The 25626-nt window shown below is 46.7% G+C and overlaps 1 protein-coding gene across 1 annotated transcript; it reads left to right on the top strand.

Moving 5' to 3' along the window:
- The first annotated feature begins 15846 nt into the window (after positions 1-15846).
- LOC140723099 (ribonuclease inhibitor-like) lies at positions 15847-19725 on the top strand. The gene is made up of 7 exons (XM_073037721.1): positions 15847-15860; positions 17400-17570; positions 17726-17896; positions 18054-18224; positions 18380-18550; positions 18706-18873; positions 19038-19725. The coding sequence occupies exons 1-7, from the start codon at positions 15847-15849 to the stop codon at positions 19123-19125; spliced, it is 954 nt and encodes a 317-aa protein (XP_072893822.1). The 3' UTR covers positions 19126-19725.
- The last annotated feature ends 5901 nt before the right edge of the window (positions 19726-25626 follow it).

The following is a 25626-nucleotide window of genomic DNA, read 5'->3' as shown; positions in this document are numbered from 1 at the left end:
TCTGATTTCTGAATTTTCTCAGAGATTCATAGATTCTTCATTATTTCTGCCAAAGTGTATGGCCATGTACCTCCTTATACTACATGCCAATCGCCACTGATCTGTCGATTTTATTCATCGGTCTATGTCCTCCCGCGAAACCCTGCTCCTTCAATGCTTCCTGCTCTTCCCTATATCTTCATAACGCCCGCAATCGTGGCCATAAAGCCTTCAAATCATTGACATAATGGAAAAAGAAACTGTCCCAAAACCAGCCACTGCAGAACACCACTGGTCACCAACATCCAACAAGAAAAAGCTCTATTTGTTCCCAATCTGTGCTTCCTGACAGTCAGACAAAATCTGTCTGGAGAAAAACATGGATCCTCTATCAATGCTAGTATCTTTCTTGTCCTACTGTCGACCCTTGTCTTGTGAAACGGCGTCATGTGGGGCACCTGGTCAAAGGCCCTCGGGAAGTCCAAGTAAACAACTTGCTCGGACTCTCCGTTGTCGATCCAACATACTGTTCTCTCAAAAAATTCCAACACGTCTGTCAGGCAAGATTCCCTTCCATGGATGTTGGCCATTTTTCATCATGTGCTTCCAAATACCCCGAAACCTTATCCTCAATAATCGACTGCTGACATCTTCCCAAACGTTGATCAGACTAACTGGCCTATAATCTAAAATGAAACCCCTCTCCGCTCTCCTCAGGAGTTGTTCCCTCGGCGACTGCCTGGTCCACACGTCCTTCCCAGATCTCCCACCTGGCACTTGTCTCTGCAAGCTTAAATGCTACACCTGTCCCTACACCTCCTCTCTTACCGCCATTCATGGCCCAAATAAGTCCTTACAGGTGAGCAACACTTCACTTGTGAGTCTGTTGGGGTCATCTATTGCATCCTGTGCAGCCTCCTCTACATCGGCGAGACCCGATGCAGATTGGGGGACCGCTTCGTCGAGCACCTACGCTCCGTACGCCACAACAGACAGGATCACCCGGTTACAACTCACTTCAACTCTGCTTCACATTCCCATTCGGATATGTCCATACATGGCCTCCTCTACTGCCATGATGAGGCCAAATTCAGGTTGGAGGAGCAACACCTTATCTGCCGTCTGGGTAGTCTCCAGCCCCTTGGCATGAACATTGAATTGTCCAGCTTCCGGCAATTCCCTCCCTTTCCCTTCCCCCATCCCAGTTTCACTCTGTCTCCACCTCCAGCTGCCTATCACCTCTCGCATAATTCTGCCTTCTTCTACTACACATAGTGCTTTCCCCTTGCATTTCTTCTTCACCTTTCCTGCATATCGTCTCCCTGCTTCTCATCCCTCACCCCTTGATCTTTCCTCTGACTGTTTTTTCAGGTGGCACCTACAAGCCTTCTTTCCCAGCCTCCCCCCAGTTTCTTTATAGGGACCTGCCTCCTCCCTCTTCAGTCCTGAAGAAGGGTCTCGGCCTGAAACGTTGACTGCTCGTTTCCACGGATGCTGCTCGATCTGCTGAGTTCCTCCAACGTGTTGTACGTGTTGCTATAATTTAAAATGATTGGTCCTCCGGAACCATTCCAAAATCTAGTGATTCTAGAGAGATCATCACTAATGTCTCCACAATCTCTTCAGCCTCCTCTTTCAGAAGCAATCGGGTGCAGTTGATCTGGACTCCTCTATCTTCAGAACTTTAAGCTTCCCGAGTACCTTCTCCTTAATAATTGAAAACACACTCAACTGCCACCTCACATTCTCAAATATCTGGCACGTTCTAGTGTTTGTTACAGTGAAGACTGATGCAAAATACTTACTAATACCATCCGGCATTTCCTTGTCCCCTGACAGTACCTCTCCACTGTCATTTTCCAGCAGCCCAATATCCACTTTCCTCTCTTTCACTCTTTCTCGGACCTTTTGGTAAGCTATTTTACGTTATTAGCTACCCTACCTTCATATTTCATGTTTTTCTACATACGGCTTTTTAATTGCCTTCTGTTGATTTGTAAAAACATCCCAGTCCTCCAGCTTTCTACTATATTTTGTAATATTCTGTGCCCTCTCCTTTGCTTTTGTGCTGCTTTGACTACCTCGTCAGCAACGGTTGATCATCCTCCCTTTAGAATAATTCTGCATCTTTGTGATCATTTGTGCTGCACCTTCTGAATTGCTCCGAGAAACTTGAACCAATCCTGCTCTGCTATTCTCCCTGTTAGTGTCACATTCGAATTTATATTTGCGCAGCAACAATCTTATGCCTCTGTAATTCCTTTATCCCACTGTAATATGGATACATCTAACTTTTACCTTCTCCCTCTCAAACTGCAGTGTGAGTTCTGTTATTTTATTATCACTGCCTCTTAAGGGTTTATTTAGCTTAACTCCCCAATAAAATCAGGTGCAATACACAACACAGACTCCAGAACCGCCTTTCTCATAGTGGGCTCAACCATAGGTTTCTCTCAAAAACCATCTCATAGGCATTCTATAAATTCCCTCACTTGGGAATTCAGCACCGACATGTTTTCCCAAATCTACCTGCATATTGAAATTCCCCATGACTATTTTTACATTGACCTCTTTACATGCCTCTTCTCTCTCCCACTGGAATTTGTAGCCCACATCCTGGTTAATGTTCCATCAGGGTCACTTTTCCTATGCGTTTTCTTAACATCTACATCATCCAATCCGATATCAACTATATCTAAGAACATTTCATGTTTTATGACAACAGTCAACCTAACACTTTCACCGAGCTGCCTATCTTTTCTATTAAATATTTATAATTGGATGTAAGCACCCTAATATGATCCTCTTTCAGTCATGATTCAGTGATGCACACCATCCATTTTCTTTTGCTCTCTCGCTCTCCACTCTCTTCCGTTCTTGTTGTCACATCTTTTTGATGTAATGTTGCACATTGATGAACCAGTTTATTAATCATGTTGCAGGGTGTCAGTGAATCCTTATTCTTACACAATATTGATTTAGAATTTCCTTCAGTTACTGTTTCTCTGTTAATGACTGAACCCAGGGAGGATGAGGCAGCAGCCCAGTGACTGCATCTGTTCTGAAGCTACCGAGAACATGAACAGATATTTTCCTGCACATTCTCCATGTCTGTCTGTCTGCTCCATAATAAATTCATTGTTTCCTTTTGTAGAAAGTCACTGAACTGACAGAGAAGGGAAACCGGGCAGAGAGTTCCAGACTCTTCCTCAGTTTGGTGATGGACAAAGGCTCCCAGGCCCGGAGGGCGATGTGGGAATCCTTTGTGATGTGGAGGACTGAGTTACCGAAGTTGGACAGAATACTGAGGGAAATACAGGAACTCGGTATGTTAAAACCACGCACTGAACACAAAGTCACATTGAAATAAAGAAGTTTATTTATTCTAGCTCTGTTTCCATGGACATTTTTTACTTAAACAGGTCCTGATCCACAGGAATACATGGACATTGCCCAAGGGTTTTCGGAGTTACCCACTCAACTGATCGGTGAGTACTGAAATGCAAGGTTCAAACCACTTTTCAAATGTTATACTGTGACTTGGCGGAATCTGGGAATGAAAATTCACTGTTAATCACTCGGTGATCTCTTGATTCAAGTTACAATTCAGAGAATCTCTCGTTGCAGCCTGAATCTTCTAAAATGTATTTTTCCAGCTATTAAACCAGCTGTTCCAGCTGTTAATGTATTAGTCCATATGTTGGGCCTGCTGAACCCTTCAGTCCAGTTCCTGCTACTCTGGAAGTCCTCACACACCACAGACAGGCTCCTGATACACTGAATCATCCAGTCCAGGTGACCTTTGTATCATCAGACCTTTCAGATTCCGAAACAACTTCTCCCTCGTAATAGAAGCTGCACGCAATTCTGTCCGCTGATACTATTTATATTTTGGAATTTTGCTAGTGACTTCCACAGAGTTTTTCTCAGAAGTCCTTTTCACCCGCTACGGCATCTGCAATTGCTTTTTTCAGCGGTCCGATATCGATCCTCTCTCTTTTTTTAACTCTTTATATATCTGGGAAATAGAAGAAATACTTTGGTATCCTCTCTTATATTATTGACCATATCCTTGCATTTCCTGCACATTCATGTATATCTAGGAGCATCGATAAAATAGTTGCCTCCGACATGACACAGGCTGTAAATTCCAGTCACCCTCCACTCTGTGAAAAACTACCCATAAGTGCTGTAACTTTACCCCATCTCATCATAAACAAATGCCCTCTGGTATTAGACCCCAGTCATATGCGGAAAAAAACCAACAAATTACAGGCTGTCTACCCAAACTCTTATCTATCGAACTTGTATACCTCTGTCAGATCTCTAATTGAACTCCAGAGTAAACAAACCAAGTTTATCAAACCTCTACTTGTAGCACATGACACCGAATCCAGGCAACACCCTGATGAACCTGTTCTGCACCCTCTCCAATCCTTCCAAAAGCTGGACAATCAGAAGTGAATGCAATCCAGATGCACCCTAAAACCATAAGACTTAGAAGCAGAATTAAGCCTTTCAGCTCAGTGCATTTCCTCCAGAATTCCTCTCTACTCCATTATCCTGCCTTCTCCCAGTAAACGTTGACCCTTTTCCTAATCAGGAACATGTTAAATATACCCAATGACTTGTCTTCTTCAGCTGTCTATGACAATAATTTCACAGATTCGCCACCTGCCTGTGAAGGAAATTTCTCCCAGTGTAGGACCCCAGCAGCCAGGACATTTCACTACAGTTCCCAAGCATGTTAATGTTCTTTGAGCCTCCCAAGTGGGACCTTATCAAACACCCTTCTAATATGCAAGCATGTGTAACCTTTGTTACCTCCTGGAAGGACACAATCCAGTTAGCAAGATTCTAACCCCGCCCAAAGCCTCGCTGCTGAACCTTCAAACATTCTCCTTTTCATATTCCCATGGGACAGAAGATATAAAAGGCTGAAGGTATGTACCACCGGCCTCAAGGATAGTTTTAATTCTGCTTTCATAGGACCATTATGTTATTAGGTTATTATGTTATTACTGGCTCAATAATAAGACAACTTTAAAATCCTAACAAAGTGCATTTCGTAACTAATAACCAGTCACTTAGCTAACCACAATATACGTACAGAAGAGCAGAAAGATACCGATAGGAGATGAACGGATTTAAGGAACAATATATTATGTAATTCTATATCAAGGCCTGAGGAAAGCAGAAATCTTACAATGTTATATTGTCTATCAAAAAACATTTTATTTTGTCTCTCACATGGTTAGGATAAGTTCCTAAAATATGCATGCAATACTTGTAAAATGTATGCAACATCTGATGAAGCGTTGGTGTACAATACTCTTCGTATTAACAACCACAAAGGAACAGCCGCCGTTATCAAAATAAATGGAGGAATTTTGCAGAGTGACTCATTGTCCACTATGGTTTTGAACAACAGACAATAGAAATTAGGTGCAAAAGTAGAGCATTCGCCCCTTCTAGCCAGCACCGCCATTCACTCTGATCATGGCTGATCTTGCACAATCAGTACCCCGTTCCTGCCCTCTCCCCATATCCCTTGACCCCGCTATCTATAAGAGGTCTATCTAACTCTCTCTTGAATGCATCCAGAGACTTGGCCTCCACTGCCTTCTGGGGCAGTGCATTCCACATATCCACGACTCTCTGGGTGAAAAAGTTTTTCCGCATCTCAGTTCTAAATGGCCTACCCCTTATTCTTAAACTGTAACCTCTAGTTCTGGACTCATCCATCAGCGGGAACATGCTTCCTGCCTCCAGCTTGTCCAATCCCTTAATAATCTTATATGTTTCAATCAGATCCCCTCTCATCCTTCTAAATTCCAGTGTATACAAGCCCAGTAGCTCCAATCTTTCAACATATGACAGTCCCGCCATTTCGGAAATTAACCTTGTGAACCTACCCTGCACTCACTTAATAGCAAGAATGTCCTTCCTCAAATTTGAAGACCAAAACTGCACACAATACTGCAGGTGGGGTCTCACCAGGGCCCTGTACATAAAGGCCAGCATGCCATTAGCTTTCTTCACTGCCTGTTGTACCTGCATGCTTGCTTTCATTGACTGATGTACATGAACACCTAGATCTCGTTGTACTTCCCCTTTTCCTAACTTGACTCCATTTAGATAGTAATCTGCCTTCCTGTTCTTGCCACCAAAGTAGATAACCTCACATTTATGCACATTAAACTGCATCTATCATACATTTGCCCACTCACCCAACCTGTCTAAGTCACCCTGCATTCTCATAACATCTTCCTGACATTTCACACTGCCACCCAGCTTTGTGTCATTAGTAAATTTGCTAATGTTACTTTTAATCCCTTCATCTAAATCATTAATGTATATTGTAAACAGCTGCGGTCCCAGCACCGAACCTTCGTGTACCCCACTGGTCACAACCTGCCATTCCGAAAGGGGCCCGGTAATCGCTACTCTTTGTTTCCTGTCAGCCAGCCAATTTTCAATTCATGTCAGTACTCTGCCCCTAATACCATGTGCCCTAATTTTGCCCACTAATCTCCTATGTGGGACTTTATCAAAAGCTTTCTGGAAGTTCAGGTACACTACATCCACTGGCCTTCTCCCCATATCCCTTGACTCCGCTATCTTTAAGAGCTCTATCTAATTCTCTCTTGAAGGCATCCAGAGAATTGGCCTCCACTGCCTTCTGAGGCAGAGCATTCCACAGATCCAAAACTCACTGGGTGAACAAGTTTTTCCTCAACTCCGTTCTGAATAGCCTACTCTATATTCTTAGACTGTGGCCTCTGATTCTGGACTCTCCCAACATCGGCAACTTGTTTCCTGCCTCCAGCTTCTCCAATCCCTTAATAATCTTATATATTTCAATCCTAGCCCCTCTCATCCTTCTAAATTTTAGTGTACAAAAGCCCAGCGGCTCCAAACTTTCAACATATGACAGTCCCGCCATGCCGGGAATTAACCTGATGAACCTACGCTGCACTCCCTCAATAGCAAGAATGTCTTTCCTCAAATTTGAATTCCAAAGCTGCACACAATTCTCCAGGTGTGGTCTCACCAGAGCCCTGTACAGCTGCAGAAGGACTTCTTTGCTCCTGTCCTCAACTCCTCTTGTTATGAAGGCCAACATGTCATTAGCTCTTTTCACTGCCTGCTGTACCTGCACGCTGATGAACACTTGTTTTGTCTGGCTTTAAACCCACTCTCTAATTTGGTGAAATAGACAGCAATCGGGTATCAAATTAAAAAACAAAGACGAATTATACCTTGACACAGCTATGCAGAGATGATTTGAAATTAGTTACTCTTGCTTCAGTAAAGCTAAAATTATCAATTCAAATAATGGAACTAATTTCCCAAGAAAAGAACATGAGCTTTAAACGAGAAAAGTACAGAAAAATAACATAAAGGAACGTCCAATAGAGCCAGTAGAATATAAAACCGATGGAAGAATATGAAACATATATTTAGGATATCAACAAACAAAGAAAATAGGCTATCGTGTGATAAAACAAAATCTTTCAACAAAATTTACTTCAAGGCTTAAGAAAATCTGCCATCTGCCAAACACAGCTGAACAGTAAAACGATAACAAAGGTACTAAACACTACCTATGCCCGTATTGATAGTCTTTCGGTGTAATATCCTGATCTGAAACAGATCTGAATGGTATGGAAAGAAAAATAAGAACTTAAATAACCATTTTTAGAAAATACCATGTGCACTCGAGTGCACTTAGATTAACCCGAGCTAGGACAGTATGAGGAAATGAATAAGAGATCTAAAAAAAAATGACACAACAGTCAGATTAAAGTTCTCGGAATCAGGGTTAATATTACCAATGCATGTTGTGAAAATTGTTTTTCTGCTCCAGCAGCACAATTACAGTAAACCGTGTGTGGTGAGCGTGTATACATGTATACAATTATAGAAAGATAATTAATCAGTCTGATGGCCTGGTGGAAGAAGCTGTCCCGGACCCTGTTGGTTCTAGCTTTTATGCTGCGGTACCATTTCCCGGATGGTAGCAGCTGCAACACTTTGTGGTTAGAGTGACTTGTTTTCTCAATTATTCTTTGGGCCCTTTTACACTCCTGTCTCTGTAAATGTCCTGAATACTGGTAAGTTCACAACTACAAATCCACTGGGCTGTCCATACCACTCTCTGTAGAGTCCTGCGATTGGTGGAAGTACAATTCGCATACCAGGTAGTGATTCAGGCAGGCAGGATTCTCTCAATTGTGCCCCTGTAGAAAGTCCTTAGGATTTGGAGACCCCTACCGAACTTCTTCAATCATCTGAGGTCAAAGAGGCGCTGTTGTGCCTTTTCCACGACAGAGCCGGTATGTACAGACGGCATGAGATTCTTGGTGATCTGTATGCCGAGTAACCGAAAGCTGTTCATCCTCTCTACCCCAGATCCATTGATGTAAGTAGGGGTTAGTCTATCTCCATTCCTCCTGTAGTCCACAACCAGGTCACTTCTTCTCTATACGCTGCCTTGTTATTAGCTGAGTTTAGGCCAATCAATGTAGTGTCGTCAGCAGATTGGAGCTGTGGGTGGCGACACAATCATGGGTATACAGACAGTAAAGGAAGGGGCTTAGGATATAGCCCTGAGGGGCATTTGTGTTTAGGGTCAGAGAGGCAGAGGTGAAGCAGCCCACTCTTACACCCTGCCGGCAATCTGACAGCAAGTCCAGGATCCAGCTGCACATAGTAAGGACTCAGAGCTTCCTGTCAAGCCTGTAGGGAATTCTGGTGTTCAATGCTGAACTGTAGTTCAAGAACAACATTCTCACATAAGCATCCTTCTCCAGATGTGTAACGACGGTGTGTAGAGCTGTGGCTATTGCATCATCTGTCGATCGGTTGTGTCGGTAGGCGAATTTAGGGGTTCCAGTGTGGGTGGTAGCAAGCTGCAGATGTAGTCCTTGACCAGCCTCTCAAAGCGTTTGTTTATTATTGAGGTGAGTGCAACAGGACACCAGTAGACATGTTACCTTGGTCTTTTAGGTAGGGACAATGGGGTATGCTTTGAAGTAGGAGGGCACTCTACACTGGGAGAGGGAGAGATTAAAATTGTCTCTAATCACTCCTGCTAGTTGTGCTGCGCACATCCCGAGTACCCGCCATAGGATGCCGTCCGGTCCCGCAGCCTGGCGATTGTCCACTCGTTGGAAACACCTGCGAACTTCAGCCTCAGAGATGACCAGGTTGCTTTGGCGGTCAGGGGCTCAGTGTTGGCGATTTCGAACTGAGCGGAAAAAGATTTAGCTCCTCTGGGAGAGGCAGCGATGTTGGCAGCATCACTGCGCCTAGCTTTTGCTCCTCGATCTTGTCCCTGTATTGGCGTTTCGCTGCCTTGATGATTTTACTGCATTTCTTGAGCTCCTGCTGCTTACCAGCAACGTAAGCTGTCTGCCGCACGTTAAGTGCTATTCTCACGGAACTGCGGATCCAGGAATTCTGGTTTGGGTAGATCGTGACCGATATCTGGAGAACAACACCCACGATACACTTCCGGATGAAGCTCTTGTGTCCTGGTCCGGTCCGTGTGGTCTGCGTTCTGGTTCGCTCCGGACTCCGAGTCTACTGACTGTCCGTTGTTTCAAATGGGCTTAATCACAGGCACCTGATTCTCATAATGGGGCAGGAATACAGGTGGCCCTGAATTCGAGTGTGGTTGCTGGTTCATCTCGTCGCTATCCTGTCCTTGTCTACGTAGGGTAAATCAGGACGTCCTTGCCGTTACCCTATGGTGGGATCTGTCCCTTCCTGTTCTTGCCTCCGTTGGGTAAGTCAGGCCGTCTTTGCTGTTACCCTGAGACTGGACTGTTCTCTTGCTTCCCTCTGAAGCCTAGCCTGAAGCCCTCCCGGCTACCCACGCCTGTAGGCCTGCCGGCTACCCATCTCTGAAGCCTTGCCGTCAACATCGCCTGCGTGCTCGCCTGTACTGCCTCCAAGTTCAGCCGCTGGAGTGAGACCGGAGCCTTGCCACACCAAAAGAAGGAACTATCTATCGTTGAGCTTGGAACTGTATATTTGTGTCCCTGTGTTTAGTGTCCGTGTATGAGTCCCGGCCCTATGTCGTGTCACCAAGGAGGCTTCCCGGCTCTGTGTTCAGTGTTCCTGTCCTCAAGTCCAAGGCTCAGTGTTCCCGTGCTCCAGCCCAAGGCTCAGTGTTCCCGTGCTCCAGTCCAAGGCTCAGTGTTCCCGTGCTCCAGTCCAAGGCTCAGTGTTCCCGTGCTTCAGTCCAAGGCTCAGTGTTCCCGGTGTCCAGTCCAACGCTCAGTGTTCCTGTGTTCCAGTCCAAGGCTCAGTGTTCCCGTGCTCCAGTCCAAGGCTCAGTGTTCCTGTGCTTCAGTCCAAGGCTCAGTGTTCCCGTGCTCCAGTCCAAGGCTCAGTGTTCCTGTGCTCCACTCCAAAGCTCACTGTTCCTGTACTCCAGTCCAACGCTCAGTGTTCCCGGTCTCCAGTCCAACGCTCAGTGTTCCTGTGTTCCAGTCCAAGGCTCAGTGTTCCCGTGTTCCAGTCCAAGGCTCAGTGTACCCGTGCTCCAGTCCAAGGCTCAGTGTTCCTGTGCTCCACTCCAAAGCTCAGTGTTCCTGTACTCCAGTCCAACGCTCAGTGTTCCCGGTCTCCAGTCCAAGGCTCGGGGTTCCTGTGCTCCAGTCCAAGGCTCAGTGTTCCTGTGTTCCATTCCAAGGCTCAGTGTTCCCGTGCTTCAGTCCAAGGCTCAGTGTTCCCGGACTCCAGTCCAAGGCTCGGGGTTCCTGTGCTCCAGTCCAAGGCTCAGTGTTCCTGTGTTCCATTCCAAGGCTCAGTGTTCCTGTGCTCCAGTCCAAGGCTCAGTGTTCCTGTGTTCCATTCCAAGGCTCAGTGTTCCCGTGCTTCAGTCCAAGGCTCAGTGTTCCCGGACTCCAGTCCAAGGCTCGGGGTTCCTGTGCTCCAGTCCAAGGCTCAGTGTTCCTGTGTTCCATTCCAAGGCTCAGTGTTCCCGTGCTTCAGTCCAAGGCTCAGTGTTCCCGGACTCCAGTCCAAGGCTCGGGGTTCCTGTGCTCCAGTCCAAGGCTCAGTGTTCCTGTGTTCCATTCCAAGGCTCAGTGTTCCCGGACTCCAGTCTAAGGCTCGGGGTTCCCGTGCTCCAGCCCAAGGCTCAGTGTTCCTGTGTTCCATTCCAAGGCTCAGTGTTCCTGTGCTCCAGTCCAAGGCTCAGTGTTCCCGGACTCCAGTCTAAGGCTCGGGGTTCCCGTGCTCCAGCCCAAGGCTCAGTGTCCCCGGGCTCCAGTCCAAGTCTCAGTTTCCCCGGGCTCCAGTCCAAGGCTCAGTGTCCCCGGGCTCCAGTCCAAGTCTCAGTGTCCCCGGGCTCCAGTCCAAGTCTCAGTGTCCCCGGGCTCCAGTCCAAGGCTCAGTGTTCCAGTGCTCAAGTGCAATGCTCCCTGGAGGTTCCATTCCGTGTCCAAAGATCCGAGGAGGTTCCACTCCGTGTCCAAGGCTCGTTGGAGATTCCAGTCCGTGTCCAAGACTCGTTGGAGATTCCAGTCCGTGTCCAAGTCCACGTTGTAGCCTAGGCTCGGAGTACTGGTCTCGTCCAGGGTTTGTGTCCTTGTTCAAATACGCCTCTCCACGCTTTTGCTTTGCTCTCCCTCGACCTAGGCTCTGCATTCCTGCTCTCGCTCGATCAAGACTAAGTCTGAGCTTCATGTCCTCCTCCAGCCGTGGAGTCCGGCGTCCTGCCCCCACATTCCGTCCCGTTGCCTTGCCACGACAAGTCCTCGCAAGTGTCCGGAGTCCAAGCCCGAGTCAAGATCCAGGTTCCGGGTCCTGTCCAGTCTTTGGCTCGGATTCCTTGCCCAGGTTTCTAGTTCCTAGTTCCCAGATCCTAGTCCTCGTCCAGGTCCCACTTTCCTAGTCTAGCCCTAGCCCAGGCCCTGAATCCTAGTCTTGTACAGGGCCTGTGTCTTGTCCGATGTCGTTTCTTCCCCACTTCCCTTGCTTTCTGATACACCTAGTCCTGTCCCCCGTACTTCAGTGTCTGCGTCTTGCATTCGGGTCTGTCCCACCATATAACAGAACGAACCAGCCATACATGGACACAGCAACGCAGACGCCGTCCAACTCTCGTCATCCTGGCTTCCCTCCTGATTGAATACACACCCCACCCCCCGCCACCCAGGTTGTCCTTAGTCCTGGAGAGCCTGTTAGGTAGCCCGGATGCTCCCATAGAGGGGGGCGGGGACGTTGGTTCTCATATTGCGGCTGGGTTCGAGTGTGGTTGCTGCTTCGTCTCGTCGCTATCCTGTTCTTGCCTCTGTGGGATAAGTGAGGCTGTTCTTGCCGTTACACTATGGTCGGATCTGTCCTTTCCTGTCCTTGCCTCCGTTGAGTAAGTCAGGCCATCTTTGCCGTTACCCTGAGGCTAGACTGTTCACATCCTTCCCTCTGAAGCCTGTCCTGAAGCCCTGCCGGCGACCTACGCCTGAAGCCCTATCGGCAACCTCGTCTGTATTGCCGTCAGGTTCAGCCGCCGGAGTGCGACCGGAGCCTTGCCACGCCAACAGAAGCAACTATCTATCGTTGAGCTTGGAACTGTCTCTTTGTGTCCCCGTGTTTAGTGTCCGTGTATGAGTCCCAGCCCTATATGTCCTGTCCCCAAGGAGGGTTCCAGAATCCGTTTAAAGCCCTGGCCCTGAGTCCAGTTCCCAAGGAGGGGACCAGTCTCTGGATTCTGTGTTCCCGCGGTCAAGTCCAAGGCTCAGTGTTCCTGTGCTCAGGCCCAAGGCTCCGAGGAGGTTCCAGTCCATGTGCAAAGTTCCGAGGAAGTTCCAGTCCGTGTCAAAGTCCAAGTCGCAGCATAGTCCCTGAGTCCTGGTCTCGTCCAGGACTAGTGTCTGTGTCGAGCTACGCCTCTCCCCGCGTCTGCTTTGCTCTCCCTCGATCAAGACCAAGTCTGAGCTTCATGCCCTCGTCCAGCCGTGGAGTCCCGCGTCCTGCCCCGACGTCCAGTCCTGTTGACTTGCCACTCCCAGCCCTTGCCTGGATCCGGAGACCGAGCCCGAGTCAAGACCCAGGTTCCGTGTTCCTGTGTAGTTTCTGGATGGAAGTCCTTGCCCAGGTTCCTAGTTCCTCATCCAGGTCCAACTTTCCTAGTCTAGCCCTAGCCCATGCTCCAGATCCAAGTATCGTCCAGGGCCTTGTCTTGTCCATTGTCGTTTCTTCCCCACTTTCCTTGCTTTCAGATACACCTAGTCCTCTCCATAGGACTTCAGTGTCCGGGTCTTGCATTTGAGCCCGTTCCCAACGCTCACCTTATGACATCTTGAACCTTTCCGTGAAGATCCGTTGGCCTTCTACCTTAGTGACATTCTGCTCTGCATTTTCTCGGCAACTGCAACACAGTTTCCCTGAACTATTCTGTTCGGTGTTCATTGTACGACCTCATTGCACCAATGTGATGTGATGATCTATTTGGATCGCAGGCAGAAATGATTTCCATTTTACCGTGGTGAATGTGACAATAAATCAATTTATCAATTTATTGTTGACAATAATACAGCGTCCCTTAATTGCTTAAGATTGTTATTCCGTGGGGTAGAGGTGTGGATAAGATCCCATGTCCTATTAAATTCTCCCAATAGCATCGGAATTAAATATCCTCTGTGACCAAGGCTAGCTCCTGGCCTTCATGTGTGGCCTAGCTACTAAGCCCGGTGGAAGCGTTTTATCCGAGAGCAGACAGGCCGGAGGCGGGTTACTGGGCCTTATAACTGGTCGCGTCCGGAAGATGGGTTTCGTCAGACACGAATGGCAGCTAATCCAGTGGATGGGGAACTCTGATCTCAATCCTCTGCTGCCTTGCAACTCTACCCCTCAGAGGTGTAAAACTCTAGAGCTGGAGCTCCTAAGGCAGTCTTATGTTGTGTTAAGTGCAAACTGGCTGCTCCTGTGATGCTTCTGCTCCCAAGCCGTATCAGTCTCTGTCGTTCCTTTGTGTTCGTCAGATGCATGGGGAGGGGAGCGTGCTACATGGGAAACAGCTTGCTCTCCAAATTGCAGTGTCCTGGTTTGCGTATCGAGTCAGCTGGGACGTAACATCTTTGGTCGACCCTGACAGGCAGAGGTCTCATGAGACAGTGACCCACACCCCACTGCCAGACTTGATCAGTAACAGTTGCCAAGACTTCACTGCCCTCTCCCAGAAACACGACGCCCATCACTGACACTCTTGTGGTCTCTTCCATTTACAGTGGCTATCTGACCACCGCTCCTCCATCTTTGAATCCGAATGCAAATAATTATCTTGCTTGCCTTTACGATGAGTTGTCAAACCGAAACCACACTGTGATTCTCTCCACAGATGCTTCCGACTTGAGTATTTCCCGCATATTCTGCTCCTGTTTTAATGCAAGAGCAGTGGACACCTGTGACTCCCCAGTGTGCAGCTTTGCCAAAATACAGTGTCCTGCACACAATGTTCAAACAAAGTTCCACAGCAGATCAACTTTAACATCGTCTGTTAATGATGCAAACAATGTTTTAAATATAGTGAAAAGTTGCTGTAACAAAAGTGCAGTCAGGATTGCAATAAGATATCGGGGAAATGTTCATCTTCACAAGTAATTAGTACCGGAATATGAGGATTGTACATTTTCTGGGACACCCATCGCTCTCAGTTCCAGTGTCTGTGAACAGAGTTTTACTTTCTGTCCTCATATCCATGGAAGCATTGAATTAATTCATGTAATCTCAAACACTGAATGTTAAATTTATAAAATTCTATGTCAGTTTATCCATTTAATATTTTGACTATGTTGACTGTTCCCATGGAAGATCTTCAACAGAAACACAAGGAGGCTCTGCGGGCAAAAACTGAAACACTGAGAGTGAACACGATCCTGATGAGGGAGAAGGTGAAGGTTTTCCAGCTGGTTGATCGATACGCTGAGCTGACGGTCATTTCTCGTGTTCGAGATCTTAGACTGGTGGAACATGAGCTGCTGGCGAGAGGCAGAGACCACGAGGAGTGGAGACAGAAACTTCTCCGGGGAGAGCTGGAGAAAATCCGGACTGATCAGTTGTTCCAGAGCAGCTTTTCCCGGAGTAAAACCAAATCTGCAAGTTCGGCAGCAGTGGCCGGAGTCGCGGGGATCGGGAAAACAACAATGGTACAAAAGATTGTTTATGACTGGGCCACGGGGAAAATATACCAACAGTTCCAATTTGTCTTCAGTTTCAAATTCAGGGATTTAAACTCCATTGACGGCAGAATAAACCTGAGGGAACTGATTATGAATCAGTATCCTTACTTTGGGAATTTACTGAGAGAGGTCTGGAAGAACCCAGAGGGATTGCTGTTTATATTCGATGGTTTGGATGAATTCAAACACAGAATTGATTTTTCGGACAGTCGGAGAGATACAGAACCCAAGCACCAGTGCCCAGATCCCGAGTGGTTGTGTGAAGTGTCTGACATTGTGTACAGTTTAATCCAGGGCAAGCTGCTCCCAGGGTGTTCAGTGCTGGTGACCACTCGTCCCACTGCATTACATTTATTGGAAAAAGCAGAGATCACTGTCCGGGCTGAAATCTTGGGCTTTGTTGATGAGGAACGGAAGGAATATTTCATCAAACATTTTGAAGATCAGACGGTGGCGGAAGCTGTTTTCAATTATGTGAAGGAGAACAAGATCCTGTACACCATGAGCTTCAACCCTTCCTACTGCTGGATCCTCGCTCTGGCACTGGGCCCCTTCTTCACACAAAGGGTCAAGGACCCACAGCGAATTCCCAAGACCATCACCCAACTGTACTCCTACTATATTTACAACATCCTGAAAAACCACGGTCGTGAGATTGAGAAACCCCGTGATGTGTTACTCAGGGTAGGTCAGATGGCCTTCAGAGGAGTGTCTGAGAAGAATATTGTGTTTACAGATGGAGATTTGCTCAAGTTCAATCTGCAGCCTTCCCAGTTTCTGTCCGGATTCCTGATGGAGCTTTTGGAGAGAGAGGAATCTGCCCGGAGTGTGGTGTACACATTCCCACACCTCACCATCCAAGAGTTTGTTGCTGCAGTCGCACAATTCCTGACTATACATCCCGAGAATATCCTAAAATTCCTCACTGAAGTCCACAGCACGACAGATGGGCGATTTGAGGTATTTCTCCGTTTTGTTGCTGGTCTCTCCAACCCAATGACAGCTCGGGGCCTGGAGGAGTTTCTGGGTCCATTCCCTCGTCAAACAACCTGCCGGGTGATTGACTGGATGAAGGAGGAGGTTAAACGCCAGAGTGGAAACACAGAGAGTGAAGCTGGTAAAAGGAGCCTCCTGAACACATTGCACTTCCTGTTTGAGTCTCAGAATCGTGGACTGGCTCAGGCAGCACTAGAATCTGTGGAAACACTTTCATTCCGTGGAATCACACTGACCCCGATTGACTGCGCGGTCCTGGCTCATGTCATCGGACTCTGTGATACAATAAAACACCTCGACCTGGGGAACTGTCACCTTCAGTGTGAAGGAATCCAGCGGCTGGGACCCGAGCTGCACAAGTGCCAGGAATTGAGGTAACTTGATTTATTCCTGAACTGTGAATCTGTTCCATTGTGCTGTTTCAACGTAAAGGGATTTGGGTAAAACTGTAGGAAATCAGATTGTAAAGAATTGTGACAAGTGCCATCCCCTTTCTGATCACGCTTCCCCATCCTCCTTCTTCCTGTCAGACTTATCTTACCCATTACCGTTTCTCCCATCAGATCTCTCTTCCCCACCCCCGTTCCCCCTGTGGGATCACTTTTCCCCATCCTCCTTTTCATCAGGTGGGGTATCTGCCTCCATCTCCCATCGACATTTCAGGATTCACCAAACTTCCTCACTGTGGGACTTTCTCCCCTTCCTTCCTGCCCCTTCTGACTCTCTCAGGTCAGGAACACTTTTCTAACCGTCCGCGAATGAAACAGAATAGGTGGAGTTTACAGTGTCACACCGACAGACTAAATTACTGACATTCGGTGAATACGCTGCAGCTTGTCAGTGAGGGACACTGACAGTGATGGGAACTCCGATCAGTGATTTACTGAAGGGTTTAATGTTTCCTGAAATATCCGAGTGAGAGTAATTCCCTCAGACCTGCGTTATGAATTACTCTGTTCATCATTTTGATTGTTTGTGTTTAGACTCGGGCGGAATAACCTGGGGGATTCAGGAGTGAAACTGGTGTCTGCGGTTCTGAGGAACCCGGAGTGTAAAATACAGAAACTGGGGTAAGTACCAGACTGTGGGAGATTGTGTTTAACGTCACTGGGTGTCTGACACTGAACATTAATGTGATCAGTAATTGTGTTACTGATAAACACTGGGGATTTGTACCGTCTCCTGTCTCTCTGTGTCCTTCACCCTCACTCTCTCTCTCATCTCCAGGCTGGAGAGAGTCGGTCTCACAGATTCTGGTGCCAAGGATCTCGCCTCCGCTCTTAGTACAAACACATCACTGACAGAGCTGAAACTGAGTGCTAATAAACTGGGAGATTTAGGAGTGAAGCTGATGTCTGCGGCTCTGAGGAACCTGGAGTGTAAAATACAGAAACTGGAGTAAGTACCAGACTGTGGGAGATTGTGTTTACAGTCACTGGGTGTCTGACACTGAACATTAATGTGAACAGTAATTGTATTACTGATAAACACTGGGGATTTGTACCGTCTCCTGTCTCTCTGTGTCCTTCACCCTCACTCTCTCTCATCTCCAGGCTGGAGAGAGTCGGTCTCACAGATTCTGGTGCCGAGGATCTCGCCTCCGCTCTCAGTACAAACCCATCACTGACGGAGCTGAACCTGAGTGATAATAAACTGGGAGATTCAGGAGTGAAGCTGGTGTCTGCGGCTCTGAGGATCCCGGAGTGTACAATACAGACACTGGGGTAAGTACCAGACTGTGGGAGATTGTGTTTACAGTCACTGGGTGTCTGACACTGTACATTAATGTGATCAGTAATTGTGTTACTAATAAACACAGGGGATTGTTACCGTCTCCTGTCTCTCTGTGTCCTTCACCCTCACTCTCTCTCTTATCTCCAGGCTGGAGAGAGTCGGTCTCACAGATTCTGGTGCCAAGGATCTCGCCTCCGCTCTTAGTACAAACACATCACTGACAGAGCTGAAACTGAGTGCTAATAAACTGGGAGATTTAGGAGTGAAGCTGATGTCTGCGGCTCTGAGGAACCTGGAGTGTAAAATACAGAAGCTGGAGTAAGTACCAGACTGTGGGAGATTGTGTTTACAGTCACTGGGTTTCTGACACTGAACATTAATGTGAACAGTAATTGTATTACTGATAAACACTGGGGATTTGTACCGTCTCCTGTCTCTCTGTGTCCTTCACCCTCACTCTCTCTCATCTCCAGGCTGGAGAGAGTCGGTCTCACAGATTCTGGTGCCGAGGATCTCGCCTCCGCTCTCAGTACAAACCCATCACTGACGGAGCTGAACCTGGGTGCTAATAAATTGGGAGATTCAGGAGTGAAACTGGTGTCGTCGGTTCTGATAAACCCGGAGTGTAAAATACAGACTCTGCGGTAAGTACCAGACTATGGGAGATTGTGCTTACAGTCACTTGGTGTCTGACACTGAACATTAATGTGATCAGTAATTGTGTTACTGATAAACACTGGGGATTTGTACCGTCTCCTGTCTCTCTGTGTCCTTCACCCTCACTCTCTCTCATCTCCAGTTTGTGGGATGTCGGTCTCACAGATTCTGGTGTCGAGGATCTCGTCTCCAATGTCAGTAAAAAAACATTACCGACGGAGCTGGACCTGGGATCAAACTCACTCACAGACCGATCTGTCCCCGCTCTCCGCCGCCTCATACTGACCCTCCCGAGTCTGGAGCGGATCGGGTGAGTGTTTGTGTTAATGTTCAATGTGATAAAATATCAGCGGATCCGCGGGTTTTCTGGTGATAATTGTCTGTGAATGTTGTTGAAACATTAACCCTGGTCCTCTGTTACTGACACTGTTGTGTAATCTGTTTATTTCATCTTTATTCTCCCATCTCTTTCAGGCTGGGGGGGAATCAGTTCAGTGAGATCGGGTGGAAGGAACTGGTTTCTGTGCAGACCCGGACTGATGGTGACCGTGTGAACATCTGATGGGATGGGGACATTTTGTCCTATTCCTCGCCCTTAACTTTAACTGCCGTTCTAACGGAATGGGTTCCAGGCTCGGGCTCTATGACATCGGAAGTGGTCCTGCAGTGATGTATTCCGCCTGTTATCCGGCGGCACAGCTTCCGCCGGATGTGCGGACTCGAGACTCCCCCACGTGAGACCCAGGGGAATTACACAGACAGGAAGAGCCCAGGGGCCAGGGCTCAGTGTCGGACATCGGTGTCCCCGGGAGTGATTATGCCTGGGGAGAATCCTTTTGTTCCTTTTCCTGATGACGGTGCATTCGGCAGTGTGTCAGATGTAATGATGTTAAATTGACAAATACCTCGGCAGTGACCCTGGATCTGCAGCGATCCCGGACACGGGCCTGAAGTGTGATTTTATAATCATCGGTTCGCCGATACAGAGTGACGGTGAGAAACGGGACTGATTATTCAACCGGTCACTCGTTGTCGCCGGTCAGTTAATTGTGTGTGACGGTGAGTGAGTCGGGAGCAGTTTTTTTATTCCCGCACGTAAGCAGCTCACACATTGTTTAATTTACATTTGTCATGATGAAATCAATAAACCACTGTAACTTCCTGTCCAGGTGCCGGACTCGAGTTTTATTTGAGGTTTCTGCTGCCCCCCGCACCCTGTGCACTGCAACAGTGGGTCGGAGCTCCTCACACTGACACAGTAGCGTCTCAGCTCCAGGCTGAGGGAGGTCGGACTGGCAGAGTCTGGGTGCCCAGGATCTCATCTCCACCCAAACCCATCATGGCTAACTGACCCCTCCTGCCCCCCGCAGTCTGTTAAAATCGACTATAATATCAGCCATGAGTCCACTGCGGTCCCGAGTACCAGAGCGATGGGATGCAATACTGGCGTTAAACACGGAGTATTTTTTTCCTATAAACCGTCCCATCACACACTCTGGGGGTCAGACACAGAGTGAATCTCCCTACTCACCGCTCCATCACACACTCCCGGGGTCAGACACAAAGTGAATCTCCCTCCACACCACCCCATCACACACTCCCGGGGTCAGACACAGAGTGAATCTCCCTCCACACAGTCCCATCACACACTCCCGGAGTGAGACACAGAGTGAATCTCCCTCCACACCGTCCCATCAGACGCTCCCGGGGTCAGACACAGGATGAGGCTCCCTCCGCACCATCCTAACACACTCTTCCGGGGTGAAACACAGAGTGAATCTTCCCCCAGACCGTCCCATCACACAATTGCGGGGTCGGACGCGGAGTGAAGCTCCCTCCACACCTTTCCCTCACACACTCCCGGGGTCAGACACAGGGCGAAGCTACCTGCACACGGAGGTTCTTCTCTGTTGAATCTACCTGAGGTACAGTAAGATGCTGAAATACTGTGACATTCAATTAGCTGTAGGAGTATAGTGGGCAGATAGGACCATTCACTGCCTTGCGGGTTAAGAGCACAGCCATCAACACGTTTGTCTCTGGTGCAAATACCAGCATCATTTAACAGAATATTCTCTGCCAAGTATAGATTCCACTCGGTACTCAGAGGCTTTCATCTGCTGCTTTAACATTGAAATACACGTGTCCTTATCATTTCCTCCGAGGTGCCTTGCAGAAATAAACGCAGGACCGCCAGGTAAGGTCACATCATCAGATAAGGTCATATTAGAAACCGTTATAATCACATAGACGCGCGCGCGCACACACACACACACACACACACACACACACACACACACACACACACACACACACACACACACACACACACACACACACACACACACACACACACACACACACACACACACACACACACCAGTGCATGTATTAAATTATTTGCCCAGTTCCCTGTCCATTCCTTCCTCTTCCCTCACTGAACCCGTGAAACAGGTTATTTTACGATCGATCATATCATTGATAAAGGGACGATGGAAACAGAACATATACTTAAACAGCTGCAGTGCCATATTGTAAAAGCTAAAGAAAAATGAATAGTGATTTGGGAGAATATAGCGTATTTGCTCAGTCTGTCGGAGAGCAAAGTATTTATTATGCAGTAGGGTTCAAGCGGAAAATGAAGAGAGAGTTTATATGCATTTCACATGAAATAAAGAACTATTGAGAGAGAACGACAGCAGCGCAGAGACAATTAACCAACGGGAGACATTCAGTCGGATAATGAGTCTGTTGGTTTAAATCTCTGCTTGATTGTCGCCGGTGTTGTGTTAAAGGGTGGTTCGTTTTACACCCACCAGTCTCCGGTGCAATGTGAGAGTGCGGGCTTCATTTTGTAGAATCAGACCCTGGTACAGATTGAGAACTTGGCCTTCTGTCTGTGTCACTCTCTGGTTCAGTGTGAGAGAATGCATTTTATTCTGTATCTGTCAGTCTCTGTTACAGTGTGAGAGTGTGGGTTTCATTTTGTATCTGTCAGTTCCTGCTACAGTGTTAGAGGGTAGAATCGTAGAACATTCCTGCAGAGAAACGGGCGGTTTGTCCATTCTTGGCTGTGCCAACCCAGTTTTCTGCCTCGTCCCACTGCCCTGCACCTGGACCATATCCCTCCTTGCCCCTCTCATTCATGTACCTGTACAACCTTTTCTTAAATGTTCAAAGTGAGCCCGCATTTACCACTTCATCTGCAGCACATTCCACACTCACACCACCCTCTGTGTGAAGAAGGTCCCCCTAAATTTCCCTTTAACCTTTTCCGCCTTCACCCTTAACACATGTCCTCTGTTTTTTTTTATTTCTCCCCTAGCCTCAGTGGTGGAAAAAACCCTGCTTTCATACAATCTATATATACCCACCATAATTTTATACACCTCTATCAAATCTGTCCTCATTCTTCAAAGCTCCAGGGAATGAAGTCCTAACCTATTCAACCTTTCTCTGTAACTCAGTTTTCTCTGTAACCAAGACCAAGGAGATGGTGGTGGACTTTAGGAGATCTAGGCCTCATATGGAGCCAGTGATCATTAATGGAGAATGTGTGGAGCAGGTTAAGACCTACAAGTATCTGGGAGTACAGTTGGACGAGAAGCTAGACTGGACTGCCAACACAGATGCCTTGTGCAGGAAGGCACAGAGTCGACTGTACTTCCTTAGAAGGTTGGCGTCATTCAATGTCTGCAGTGAGATGCTGAAGATGTTCTATAGGTCAGTTGTTGAGAGCGCCCTCTTCTTTGTGGTGGCGTGTTGGGGAGGAAGCATTAAGAAGAAGGACGCCTCACGTCTTAATAAGCTGATAAGGAAGGCGGGCTCTGTCGTGGGTAAAGTACTGGAGAGTTTAACATCGGTAGCTGAGCGAAGGGCGCTGAGTAGGCTACGGTCAATTATGGAAAACCCTGAACATCCTCTACATAGCACCATCCAGAGACAGAGAAGCAGTTTCAGCAACAGGCTACTATCGATGCAATGCTCCTCAGACAGGATGAAGAGGCCAATACTCCCCAATGCCATTAGGCTTTACAATTCAACTGCCAGGACTTAAGAACTTTTTTAAAGCTATTATTAATGCTTTTTGAGTTAGTGATTTAGATGCATATCATATTATTACTGAGTTAAGTATTGTATGTAATGAGTTTTTGCTACAAGTGTATGGGACATTGGAAAAAATGTTGAATTTCCCCATGGGGATGAATAAAGTATCTATCTATATATCTATCTATCTATCTATCTATCTATCTATCTATCTCAAGTCCCGGCAACATCCCTGTAAACCTTCTCTGCACTCTTTCAACCTTATTAATATTGTTCCTGTAATTAGATGAACAAAACTTCACAAAATACTCCAAATTCGGCCTCACCAATGTCTTATACAACCTCACCATAACATTCCAACTCTTATACTCAATACTTTGATTTATAAAGGCCAATGTATCAAAAGCTCTCTTTAAGACCGTATCTACCTGTGACACCACTTTTAAGAAGTTATGTATCTGTATTCCCAGATCCCTCTGTTCTAATGCATTCCTCAGCGTCCGATCATTTACCTTGCATGCTCTACCTTGGTACCCTTCCAAAGTGCAATACCTCACACTTGTCCGCATTAAACTCCATCTGATATTTTTAGTCCATTATTCCAGCTGGTCCAAATCCGTCTGCAGGCTTTGAAAACCTGCCTCACTGTCCACCACACCTCCAAACTTTGTATCATCAGCAAATTTACTGATCCAATTTACCACATTGTCATACAGATCATTGATATAGACGACAAATAACAATAGACCTAGCACTGATCCCTGTGGTACACCACTAGTCACAGGCCTCTACTCAGAGTAGCAATCCTCTGCTACAGATCTCTGGCTTCTTCCATTGAGCCAATGTTTAATCCAATTCACTACCTCTCCAAGTATACCTAGCGAACATATCTTTCTAACTAACCTCCCATGCGGGACCTTTTCAAAGGCCTTACTGAAGTCCATGTAGAAAACATCCACTGCATTCCCTTCATCCACTTTCCTGATAACTTCCTCGAAAAACTGTAATACATTGGTTAAACAGGACCTATCAAGCACAAAGCCTAATAAGTGCCTATCCAAGCAAATAGTTACAGATTCGATCTCTTAGTACTCCTTCCAATAATTTACCTACTACTGATGTCAAACACCGGCCTATAATATCCTGGATTAGAGCCTTTTTTTAAACAACTGAACGACAGGAGCTATCCTCCAATACTCCGGCACCTGACCCGTGGATATTATATCTGCCAGGGCCCCTGCAATTTCAACACTAGTCTCCTTCAAGGTTAGAGGGAATTCCCTGTCAGGTCCTGGGGATTTATCTACTCTGGTTTAGATAGATAGATAGATAGATAGATAGATAGATAGATAGATAGATAGATAGATAGATAGATAGATAGATAGATAGATAGATAGATAGATAGATAGATAGATAGATAGATAGATAGATAGATACTTTATTCATCCCCATGGGGAAATTCAACATTTTTTCCAATGTCCCATACACTTGTTATAGCAAAACTAATTACATACAATACTTAACTCAGTAAAAATATGATATGCATCTAAATCACTCTCTCAAAAAGCATTAATAATAGCTTTTTAAAAGTTCTTACGTAGTTTACTTAATACATTGAGTCCTAACCCCGGCACTTTAACATATCTTACTCCTGGCGGTTGAATTGTAAAGCCGAATGGCATTGGGGAGTATTGATCTCTTCATCCTGTCTGAGGAGCATTGCATCAATAGCAACCTGTCGCTGAAACTGCTTCTCTGTCTCTGGATGGTGCTATGTAGAGGATGTTCAGGGTTTTCCATAATTGACCGTAGCCTACTCAGCGCCCTTCGCTCTGCTACCGATGTTATACTCTCCAGTACTTTGCCCACGACAGAGCCCGCCTTCCTTACCAGCTTATTAAGACGTGAGGCGTCCCTCTTCTTAATGCTGCCTCCCAAACACGTCACCACAAAGAAGAGGGCGCTCTCCACAACTGATCTATAGAACATCTTCAGCATCTCACTACAGACATTGAATGACGCCAACCTTCTAAGGAAGTACAGTCGACTCTGTGCCTTCCTGCACAAGGCATCTGTGTTGGCAGTCCAGTCTAGCTTCTCGTCTAACTGTACTCCCAGATACTTGTAGGTCCTAACCTGCTCCATGCCAATGTTATGGGCACTTGCCGGTGTAATAGGCAAATCGTCTTTTTCACTTAGGAATCTGAATCTGACTGGTTTCCTAAGGATCTTAATTTATTCAGCAGGATCTTAACAACAGGGGATGTGAAGCAGAATTGGGTTTGGGTTAGGGTTAGGGTTAATAGAGAACGTGAGCTATGATCAGACCATTGACATTCATCGTGACTTAGAACACGGGAATGTACTTTGGTCGTGAATTTTACTCTTTGTGCCTAACTTCTCTAGACATACCCGGATGTATTGGATAAGCCAGGAAGTTGTGGCACTCTTTTAATGGTAAGCAGTCATCGTCTTGAGTGTTTGCCTCAAGACAGCAAGCACCTCCTCCTCTTTAATCTGTATAAGTTCCATGACCTCACTACTTGTTTGCCTTGTTTCCATAGACTCGATGCCAATATCCTTAGCAAAAAGAGAGGCAAAAAAACTATTTAAGATCTCCCCCATTTCTTTTGGTTCCATACGTAGCCGACCACTCTGATCTTCAAGAGGACCAATTTTATCCCTTACTATCCTTTTGCTCTTAATATACCTGTAGAAGCTCTTAAGATTATCCTTCACCTTGACTGCCAAAGCAACCTCATGTCTTATTGTAGTACTCCTGACAAGCTTCTTAAGTATTTTGTTGCACTTTTTATACTCGTTAAGCACTTTATATGCTCCCTGTTGCCTACACATGTCATACATCTCTCTCTTCTTCTTTATCAGAGTTCCAATATCCCTTGAGAACCAAGGTTCCTTATTCTTATTCGTTTTGCCTTTAATCCTGACAGGAACATACAAACTCTGCACTTCCAAAATTTCTCCTTTGAAGGCCCCCACTTACCAATCACATCCT

The sequence above is a fragment of the Hemitrygon akajei genome, unplaced genomic scaffold (genome assembly GCF_048418815.1).
Source record: "Hemitrygon akajei unplaced genomic scaffold, sHemAka1.3 Scf000100, whole genome shotgun sequence".
Taxonomy (NCBI): Eukaryota; Metazoa; Chordata; class Chondrichthyes; order Myliobatiformes; family Dasyatidae; genus Hemitrygon; species Hemitrygon akajei.
This window is presented reverse-complemented; position numbering and strand designations above follow the sequence as displayed.